Raw genomic sequence first — 11,664 nt, forward strand, 5'->3', positions numbered from 1 at the left:
ACTTAAAAAAAAAAATCAATTTCTATGTCTTTATTCCAGAAAATAAACACTGGGGAAAGACAACTGAGCTAAGATATCCTGAACAGACACTGCTAATGATTAAAAGAAGGAAATTTGCTTAGTAATTTTAAATACAAGAAGCTCACATTTATTCTTTAGAACTCTCCTAATTTCATACCAGCTTATTAGTGTTTACCTACAAACATGTAATTACTGTTATAGCTCTCTCTTTTTTTGTATTCATTATACCAATTCAAAATTATTTCAGTAGATATCTTTCACCAAAGACTGGAAGTAATTTTTTTAGAGAAATTATATACATTAAAAGAGTATGTGTAATTTAATCTGATTTCATTAGTAATGCACCAGACTAATAGAATAGTAGTCAGTAGCTTTGCTAAGGTATTTCCATTATTATATCCATTATTGGTATTATTAATGTTACAGTTTAAATTTTAAACAGTTACACATAATGATATTTAATCGGAGTACACATCCTGAATTACATTTTTTTTCTTGTATGAAACTCTTAATATTACTGCAAGTATTATTATGTTGTTATTACTATACTGATTTTTGTGCTATATTTTTTGTTAATAACTGTTGTTTCACATCTCTCTCATGCAACTAAGAAACTGAAAGAGAAGATGAAAACCTAATCTTGCATACCCTCTATTACTATTTAAGTAGGCAAATAAGAATAAGCAAAATATTTCACCTAGCAAAATCTTCACCAACTAGGTGCCCATTGTACATTGTTTTCCATCTATTATGTCTTTCTGTCTGAAGTATATAAAAGAGAGAAAAACTGCATTTCATTATTGCTAGCAACATAGGTAATAATGAGTATTTCAATTTAACTTAAATACATCTATATTTCATTTTTACAGATGGCTACGTTCTGAGAAGCAATTTAGTTCAGAAGTAAGTATAAAGTGATAGTTTTGAAAAATTTGTTGTAACACTTAATTTTGTTCTATATGGTCTAGTAAAAAAAGTGAAATGTAATTATTTTAGTCTGTCATCCTAAACTTGAAAGTTGAGTTATTTTTAAGGAGTTAGGGTTTGTCAAAAATTAATCACATCCATACATGCAGGAAATTTGCCAGAGCTTCATTCCTCATCGCTTTACCATAAACTCTAGTTAAACCATGAAAAAATCACATAAATTAAGCATTATTGGTAGTAGACTCTATTACTGAACAGCAAGTTAATGTGGTTAGGTGTATTGATGCCTTTTTCAAATATTTAATTAAAATAGACCAAATTTTCTTCAGGTTTGTTTGTACTTCAGTCTTAGTGGGATAGAGATTTGGCTCAGTATTGCTCCAAGTCATTGCTTGGAGCTCAGCATTTTGGTTCCAATCCAAAACTCCTGTCAGACAAAGCCTCTCCATTTCCTTCAAGAGGCTTTTCATATTAGACCCTTAAATATCAAATCAGATGTCATTTTTAGAATTGCCACATTTAGAATTTAGAGGCATTTAATGCTCACACACATATTTGAATTATATGTATAAACAGTTTTGCTGTCTTCCATGGGCCTGTCCATGTATCTAAGTCACAAATTTGAAAATTCCTATTCATGGAGCATGTATTTTTAATAGATATTATCTAAATTCATTACCTAAAAAGTAGCACCTCCAAAACTATTATGTAATTTCTGAGTAAAGAAACAAAAATAGTTTTAAGGGCATAGTGATTGGGTTTTTTAGTTCAATTTTTCTGGTAACCATTTTTTAAAGAAGAATTAAGTATTTAATTTCTTTATGGAAATAACTCTATGAGCATATCTACCTAAAAATGCAATAAATAAAACCAACTTTTAATAAAGCAACCTTTCATGTTAGAAAGAAATGTATCAAAGTCTACTCTTCCCTGAAAATATTTTGACCTGACCATCTTGCTCACCATTGTTCTGTTACCACAAAGGTTGTATTAGCAAGTTAATTTTTTGATAGATTGCCTGCACCATACTGTATTTTTTAATACATTAATTTTAATACATTAATTTCTGATGTCTCAACTTTTAAATACACTATTTGTCTTTTTTAACTTACAGTGATGGAGAGATTTATGATGACATTGGTGACGGTATGTTGAACATTTGGAACAATACCTCATTTATATTCAATTACAATAAATAACTTTATCTTTGTATTGAAGTACTACACAATATTAATAGTTTTGCATTTTATTTCCATTTCAGATTGCATCTATGATAATGACTCTGATGCTGCATTCTCTTGAAATGAAAACTTCATTGAAGATCAAACTCTAGTTTGGAATCCCACTTGTGAAAGCAAGAAGAATCACAAATGCTGATTGCAAGTTAATTGGTGTCTCTTTTAAATGCACAATTAACATTTTTTGGGATTTCAGTCTTTTGTCCTTCAATGCTTTTTATTCCCATTTATCGGAGCATTTAAAATTGAGGGGATATAAGCAAAAGCTAGAGTTACAATTTTTCACTTCCTTTCCACATTTCTTACAGTCCATGCAGAAATACATCTTTAATTATCTATTCCCAAAGAGGCCAGTTCGCATCTGTGAAGGGTCTTGAGGACAACAGTCCCTGGCAGCAGGTTTTACTCTGGCTTTTACTTATTAAGCACCAAAGACAGCCACTCTGGGTAGAACAATATTCTGGAAAAAAAAATGGTGACAGACAACATTCTCTTGTGAAAAGAAGAAATGAAAAGTGGGCATCAGAGAAGACAATGCATCACTGACCTGCCGTTCCAGCTGCTGTAGTGTTAGCTACACTTGTTAGCATTCAAAAACACATAATCACAGGGGATTATATGCGGTGCTTTTTATTAAGAGCTCTGGGAATCGGGGTATATTCAACCCAAATCTGACTCCGACCATACATCCCAAATGATCATGTTTTATACTTTATCATTACATAACCTTCATGTTAATTATTAAACTTATATTGTTCTATTGTATACATAAATTTAGCCCCTCTCTGAATTTCCAACATAGTTTCTCACTATTCTTCTTATCGTTATATAATAATTACATTTAATTACTAAACAATCATCACATCTAACAATTATATAATTTATCATAATGCTTACACAGGTGCAGTTGATCTGGGAAAGCACAAAGCCTAGCATTTTAGATTCTATCTTTAACTTTTTCCAGGGTTTCACACTGACATATGCAGCCACGTTCCATTATTTCAAAAGTCTATTTTTCCATGTTGTACTAATGATAGAATATCATTCTCTAAGATTTATCTGAAGTCTACTTTAGAGTGTAGTGTTCTACTTTATGCTGCAGTGTTGCTCAAAATATATTCAGAACATTTAGGTTAAGATTTAATTTCTGTTTAGTTTGAAGATAAATTTTCACTATAGTAGTATAGATATTATAAGCTATAAACTGATGATAAACAGTTTGGAAATTACTTCTAGATTAAATATGTAGGTATATTTATCACTCTATTTTGATAATGCCCTTTTTTTCAAAGTATTGTAGTTTACTACTAGATTTGGCTAAGAAAGAGTACAGAACTCAAGTATTTCCATGCTTATCCATTGTAGAAATAACTTTTATTCCTAAAGTTCATTTTTGATGCTGTTGTCTGAATGACCAAGTTGCAAATAAAAGCAAAGTCAACAGTTAACTCATAACAATAAATATCACTTTACCCTTATGTATCAGAAGTCACTGGAAATCAAAAGACATTTACAGCAAGCTCCCAATAAAGAGGGTGAGTGTGTGCAAAAAATAGAACATCCATTGCTTTTGCTGTAGTGCAAATTAATCAAAAACCTGTAATGACCAATGTGGCTGGATCAGTGGAAGCAGCTCCTTTTGATGAACAAGTCTTGTACAATGCTAAAGGGAAGTCAGGTACATTGTGCAACAGAGCCAGTTTAGTTTATAAACATAAAAAATGTCTCTGTTAAGTCAGTGACTTTTGGTCTCACCTTCAGTGAAGCTGAGATTCTGTCTTCTAAAAGTGTCTTTTATTACTCCTTCAAAATACAGTAAATCTCAAAGGAGGCATAATGCAATGGGGATATCAAACATAAAATTAAGAGATACTGGCTATAAGCTATTTTGTACTGTATGTAAAATCACTGATAGTATACTGAAAAGCTATATGCAACTTGGCTTGCTATTTCTATTTGCTATTTCTCTTACCTATTTGCTATTCAACCAGCATCCAGGCATCAAATAACAATTTTATATGTAAACATCAGCTGCAGCACCCAAATATAAAACATGACCATGCATATTAAGTGCAATGAATATGTGTGACTATTTGACTGTCAATGCTAATGGATTATTTATTTTTCAGTGGCATTCAAGAGGCTGTCTGCATTAAATTAGTGATATGCCAGAGAACTGAGTGGGCATGCAGATACCTACACAACTACATAGTTCTTCCATGTTCTTAGTGTTAATTTGTATAGGCACTGCAATTCTGTATCAATAAGACTGACTAAATTGGTCATACGATACATTAAATAATGAAAAGAAATAAACATATTTATGGCTAAAACTCTATTCATTGCTTGTTCAAATCAAATATAATGTGATTGCTGCAGGGTGTTAAAATGAACTTTTAAAGTATTACTCATCGAAAAATTACTGGCATTGTATCTTTTAAATTTAGCAATGTATTTCTTCTGAATAAAAGTATTTCTTCTGAATAAAAGTATTTCTTCTAAATAAACATTTGCTTAACTAGAAATATGGGTACACTGTCTTCTGTCAAAATAGAGCAACAGTGGCTGAACAGTAACTTCTGAAAATTATCACTGAGCAGCTAACAGAGTGAAAATCAACTTTATTATTGTTGCAAAGGCTTACGTGGCATTTGGTAGTAATTGCTACCCAGAAAGTGAAATGTAAGCAGAAAATATTCCAGACAGGAAAATCTATACTTAGGCAGTCTATATTCTAAGGGATTCTCACCTGTAATTTATTCTAGTATCTTTTAAAAGACATAAAGAAAGAAAAGGAAAGCTCTTCACTTGATTTTTTTCCACCTCTGAATTCGGTCTATAATCCTGCAGTATTTGACTGTGTCTGCTAAAACAGTCAGCAGTGAAAACATCAAAATATTGACATAAAAATTAAGTTTCAGCATGAACATCCTAGTTAGGGTAAACAGAGCTGGTTTCCATCTGTGTTGTACCTCTGTGCTGTCCCAGTAAACAGGCTAAGCAAAACCAAAACTGGGAGGGCAAAAAAGACTTCTCTAATTCAGTAGCTTTATAACATTTCTCTGCTGTTACCACAGGCTCTCGACTGAAGGAATGCAGCTGATCTCCTGCACATTCCTGTGTAAGAGGTTTATACTCTCAATCCACATAATTGCAGATCCCCTGGCTCCTCTTCCAACAGTCATAACAGAATTTCTTCTATGTGTGATCCCTTTGCATAATCCATTCTCAAGTGGAAAGATCAGTACCTTAGTAAGAGCATGGAAATTCAGGGGTGGAATGTAGAGTCTCTGTGTGAATTATAACACCCCTGACCACTACATTACTCTACAGCAGACACTGCTGTAAGCACATGTGTGCATAGGAACACGTGCATCTGTCCTGTGTGATTATACTTCATGCATATATTGAGGCAAATTCTGAGAAAACTAATGGACCTATGAAAGGGCACCTTTATGATTTCTGTACAGCAGCCCCAGACCACCCTGCACAAAAAGCTTTTGCATGTAGTGAAAAGAACTGAAGAGCTAGGAGAGTCAATAGATGTGCTTGTATTTGCACAGCCTCTGTTCCAACTCCTCGTGTGGATGCCTCGTTAACTCTGTGCCCAGTCTGTAATTACACGATGGCTCAGTATTTTTTTCCACAGGATCCCCACCTCATTTAGTGCATGGGCTGGATGCGAACTAATAGAAAGGGCAGTTGTTCAGCCCTGCTCATTCAGTTTCTGGCCACTCCTTCATTTAGTGCAAATCTTCCCAAGCTTATGCTGCACCCAGAATTATTAGTTTCTCATGGCATTCATCACAATGATATCTCATGTTCCCTTGAATAGGAATGGATTTATCTTATGAGAGAGGGAAACATTTTATCCCCATTTTAAGGTATTAAAGGAAGGCACAAACCGAGAACAATTTGTGGCACATATCCATTAATCCTGATATAAAACCAAACCACTGAAGATAAATTAAATTTTTGTACTTTTCTAGATTAGGATTCCCACTATTTTATCTTCCTGTTCTTTGCCTCTGCTTATGGTTAAATAGAAAGATAAGAGAGACGCCATCTTTTGTTTAAAAAGTATTAACATGCAAAATTTATACTGTAAATAGACTACAGAATTACAGACTTTCCAAAAGCTTCTTGAATTCTGGCAGGCTTGCTGCTGTGACCACTTCCCTGGGGAGCCTGTTCCAGTGCTCAACCAATCTCTGTGTGTAGAACCTTTTCCTAACACTTACATCTCCCCTGACCCATCTTTAGGTTCCCTCAGGTTCTGTCACTGGTCACCACAGAGAAGAGATCTGTGTCTGCCCCTTTGCTTCCATTCATGAGGAAACTGTAACTGCAGTGAGGTGCCCCCTCAGTCTCCTCTTGTCCTGGCTGAACAGACCAAGTGACGTCAGCAACTTCTCACATGGCTTCTCCTCCAGACCCTTCACCACCCTCACTGCCCTCCTTGGGACACTCTCTAATGGTTTCACGTCTTTCTTACTCTGTGGCACCCAAAGGTGCCCCAGCACCCGAGGTGAGGCCGCCCCAGCTCAGAGCAGAGCAGGACAATCCCCTCCCTTGCCCGGCTGGTGATGCTGTGCCTGATGCCCCCAGGGCAGGGCCGGCCCTCCTGGCTGCCAGGGCACTGCTGGCTCCTGTTCAGCTCCCCACTGACCAGGACACCTTTCTGCAGTGCTGCTTTGCAGCACCTCATTCCCAGTTTGTCCGTACATTCAGGGTTGCCCCATCGCAGATACAGAATCCTCTCTGCTTTAGAGGGAGTCAACAGCTCCTCCCAGTTTTGTATTGTCTGCAGACTTGCTTACTATCCACCCAGTCCTGTGTCCAAGTAATTTCTGAAGATGTTGAAGAGCACAGGGCTGAGGATGGAGCCCTGTAGAACCCCACTCGTGACAGATCACCATGTCACTAGTGACATGTCTGATCTCACCTGCCACTGTAACCTGATTTCACCCCAGTTACTGTAACCCTTTGTGCCCCGCCCATGAGCCAGCTGCTCACCCATCACAGCAGCTGTGGGCTGTAAATTTTGTCCAGAAGGCTCCTGTGATCATAAGCTTTGCTGAAATTGAAAAAGATTATATCAACTGGCTTCTCTTGATTAACAAGGTGAGTTACCTTGTCATAAAAGAAAATCAGATTTGAACTGTTTACAGTAATACAAAGGTGAGTAAATTTGGAATAGTAATTAAAATTTAATGTAAATAATATTGAGAAACTTAATAAAAAGTGAGGATGAATAGCATAATTTAGGGGGGCACATTATTACACTTTATATCAGTTGATATCTTGCAGCTCCCATGTTGACAGGCAGTTTGTTGGTATGGTTTTGAGTGATGTCTATGGCTCTCGCCAGAATTAAACCTTTATGTGTATATGGTATAGCCTGGTCCCAAGGCTGACACATCTAAACCAGTTCTGAAAGAGCCAACTTATCTATAAGAAGCAACTCACTCAGGATAGCAGCACAACCCTACAAATCCTCCACCTTGACTGCCTAGCCTGGATAAGAAATAAGGCTGTTGTGCAGATGAAGGGTCATCTTAAGGAATTTCCAGAACCCCAACCACTTGGGAACAAGTTCAGTGCCACTCTGATTAGCCATGGTCCTGCAGAACATCCCCTAACTCGTTCTAACCTTGTGCTGAGCAGCAGTGTGGTAGTCCCTAGTCCCCTGGGTGCAGCAAAGTACAATGATCTCACAGTTTTCTTTCTCTGTTTTTCATTCTACATTCATGACTCCTGAAGATACATAGAATTTGGTAAGTCATTTTTATTTGCCTCCTTTGAAAGCACTTTGAGAGAGAAATTTAAGATGTTAATAAATGTATAAAGTTTATTGCTGGAGGCTTTTTATATTGTGGGCCTTGCTATAAAGAAAATGGGACACTGTGTATCTTTTCCCTTAACACACAGACCTGTAAATATTGCTTGAATTTAAAATACTCACTCCTAGGCAGAAAGTAAGTATGCAAAATGTCAACACAAACATGAATGAAATGCTAATTAGATGGATACCAAGGGTATTAAGAAATATTATACGATTTGCATTACTTCTGTAATAGCACAAAATCCTACTGCTCAGGAATCATGAGACAGGCAAAGAAAGGAAAATTTAGCATTGGCTTTTTTCCCTGCTTTTTAAAACTTTTTTTCCTTTGGCCTGATTCCTGATTTTCAAGTTCTTAACAGAAAAAGCTGCCTGATCCTTCATTTACGTGTGGGTGTGCTTCAGGTGGAAAATGTACACAAAACACAGACACACAATACGAGGCTCTCATCCATTTTTGCTGCTGACAGAAGGGACATACTGCCAAGCTCCCTTCCCTTCTCCTGAGTCTCAGCTTCTTCCATGTTCTCCTGCCTTGGACAATGTTGTCACACACCTTCCAGCTCACGCAGGTAAGCCCAGTTTCTTCTTTTGTATTGATCCAAAGAAAATGTATATTTGATTTTCATTACCTCCTTTCAATGCCTGACATGCTCTCTGTACATTTTTTTACTCAATTACTTCCTGTTCCCCATAATTATTCCTCTTTTCCTTGAACGTCTGACCATGGCAATCTGTTCTTTGCTTTGCTGCTTCCTTGTTCCTTTCTCTTTTCATCCTCATAAACTGTTCCCCTACTTCTTCATTCCTGCCCCTGGCACTTTCATTTTTATTCCATTTTTAAAAGCTGCTCTGTTTAAATGCCTTTTTTTTTTGTGCAAGATTCCTAACTCTGTGGGTGACACCAGTAGAGGTTTAATGACTCAACAGGCACTAAGGAGACTTATAATTATTGTATTTTGAGTTCTAGGCTGTTTATCCCAGCATTTAAAATCAGATCAAACATAACTTCCTCTGCCCTCAATAGTTATGTGAGTTTTCTTTAGTACTCAAGTTGGGATGCTATATATAACTAAATCTTACAGCTGACAGCTTAAACTTTAAAAAAATTCTTTTCTCTCCTATCTTTTTTTTTCTGCATCTGTATTCATATTAAGATACTTGCTACTGGCCATGTAAGAGACTGAAGCATGCTCTAATGGCAGCCACTGGTTGCTGAGAATCTCCAATATCCAAATATTTTAGTATTCATACCAAGATGTATGTCAGCATTGCTGTTGAAAGGTTAGCCAGTGTTTGTCAGCCAGCGCCCAAAGAAAATATTAATGGACTTCTTCACTTTTTAAGAAAAGACTATGAGTAACAAAAATAGATTCTGCTGCCACATAGATTTTGTATCAATGGATGATAAATTATCCTTACATTGAGTTTCAGCACTGTTACTGGAGTTTATTTGGACAGAAACAGCAGCTGTGTTTTGTTAAATTTTTTCCTCAGGTGTAATTATTATGCCAACCATACACAAACTAAACACCTGCTGCTTTTCACAGCTTCAATAGGATTATACACTGTGGAATGCTGGGAAAAATCTCACATGAACGGGTGCCTAAGTGTAAGGCTGTACTAATTAACAATCTAGTTAGCAACCTGCCCTGTTAATCAGGAAGATTTGTTGCAGCACTTGACCTTCTGTTATTTTGCCACTGATTGTTACTGCTTTAGTACAATACTTACTGCTGCTCTTTCTTAATTTTCTGCTATGCACAGTATATTCATTTTTTAAATATTTTCCATTATGGGGTACTGAGGAAATATTAACACTAGAAACAACTGCAATCAATTCTGATTTTTGTTAATAGATTTTATTTCTTTCTTTATTCAAGGGCACTATCTTTGTGAATTAATTTAGATTATGATGGTTTCCAAAATCAGAGCAATTTTAGAAAAAAAAAAAGAAATTTCCTGAGCTAAAAAATTTGTCAGGTATTGGAGGGCTGTTTATAGCAAATCACATTACTTTTGCCAACTACATTACTGGTACTAAAAATAGAGCCTACAGAACTCATTTTCCATAGCAATATAAGTAGAACAACACCTAGTTAATTGTATTTGAAAAGGTTAGCATAGGAATATATTAAGAATACAGCATGCAAGCCAGAAGAGCACTCACATCCCAAAAAGCAAGCCCAGTAGCAACTGCAAATTGCCTATTTATTTTTCTCCAAGCTTTTTGGCGAACGTGAGACCAAAATGGTCAAATCAAAAACATCTAACATATGGATCAAAAGTTCAGCAAAAAAAGTTATTCGCATCCACTTAAATGCAGTATTTACCACTAAGGTCTTCCTGGCTTGACTTACTCTCTGCACTGTGCCAGTCTGGGCAGTTTGGCAACCCACACCTTGTCTGTAACCAGATGCAGCCCATAGCTGCATCCATACTACACCCATACATCATTCAAAACTCTGCCAGGAAACATCCCTGGGCCCTGGACCTTGATGGCCTTTGCTGTCAGATTGCCTGAATCAGACAGTTTTGGCTCAAGACCAGTGCAAGGCTGTCCAAAGAACTCCCAGCTCATCTTTTCAGGATATCCATGCCACTACTTCCCTCCCCAGGTGACCCCATGAGCAAGATGGATTCCCAAGGGAGCAGATGCATGTAAAATGCAACATCCCTGCTTTCACATTGCAATTCTGTTTAATGACCTCTGCCCTTCCCAATACCCCAGATTCTGCTAGGGTTTCAACCCAGTTCTGGCCACACTGAATTTTTCTCAGATCCTCTAGTAGAACTCACAGCAAAAAGACTCTGTTCCCAGGAATCAGGTGAATTTACATGCAGGAGAAAGGACCTTCCCTGTTTCTGCTTGTTCCTGTATTACGGGGACATAGAACCAATTCTCAAGAATAGAACATTAAAGGACTTTGATTTATGTAGATTAAGCTGCAGCTAATGGGGTCACCTTTTTCCCCTTGTTTCCTTCCTCACATCCTCTAAAGAGGATACCTTTTCAATCTTGCAGCACAGTCCTCTCCCAAGCACGTCATTCTGTTGCACAACAGGCACACAAGCCCAGAGCTGCAGGTGCATCCTCCCACACACTGCTCTGTATCTGGTTGGAGATGTCATTCATTGTCACACTTGTACCACTTTATGCCACCTGTGAAGCACAGGGAGGTCTGAGAATTCCAGTGCATGGCTGCCCAGGGGTCGGGCATTGTGCAGGTCTGCTCCAGCACCTGTGTTTCGCTTCAGAATGACCACTGGTTCTTCAGAGCTGCCAATAATTTAATTTGATACTGTACATTTGTCCGGCTGCTAAAAAAGTGCTGATGAGCTGGATTTGATTTGACTGAAACAGTGGAACTTCTAAACCAAAAATCTACCAGGACCCATTCTTAGACAGAACTGTTTAGGTTGGAAAAGACATCTAAGATCATTGAGTCCAACTGTTAACCCAGCATTGCCAAGTCCACCACTAGAGCAGCCCCTAAACACCACATCTATACAGCTCTTAAACACCTCCAGGAATGGTGATTCCCTGGGCAGCCTGTTGATAATAAATAATAAATAATGCTTGACCAACTTTCCAGTGAAAAAATCTTTCCTATTATCCAGTCTAAACTTCCC

The 11,664-nt window shown here is 37.1% G+C and overlaps 1 protein-coding gene across 3 annotated transcripts in view; it reads left to right on the forward strand.

The window, feature by feature from the left end:
• Positions 1-4,711, forward strand: part of FYB1 (FYN binding protein 1) — a 59,413-nt gene extending 54,702 nt beyond the window's left edge. For all 3 annotated transcript variants that reach the window (XM_059492629.1, XM_059492632.1, XM_059492630.1), the window contains 3 exons: positions 891-924; positions 2,063-2,094; positions 2,210-4,711. In XM_059492629.1, the coding sequence (XP_059348612.1) occupies positions 891-924; positions 2,063-2,094; positions 2,210-2,250 (107 nt within the window). In that variant the 3' untranslated portion in view covers positions 2,251-4,711. The remainder of the gene's footprint in view (positions 1-890; positions 925-2,062; positions 2,095-2,209) is intronic.
• The last annotated feature ends 6,953 nt before the right edge of the window (positions 4,712-11,664 follow it).

This window comes from Ammospiza nelsoni, chromosome Z (assembly GCF_027579445.1).
Source record: "Ammospiza nelsoni isolate bAmmNel1 chromosome Z, bAmmNel1.pri, whole genome shotgun sequence".
NCBI classification, from domain to species: Eukaryota; Metazoa; Chordata; class Aves; order Passeriformes; family Passerellidae; genus Ammospiza; species Ammospiza nelsoni.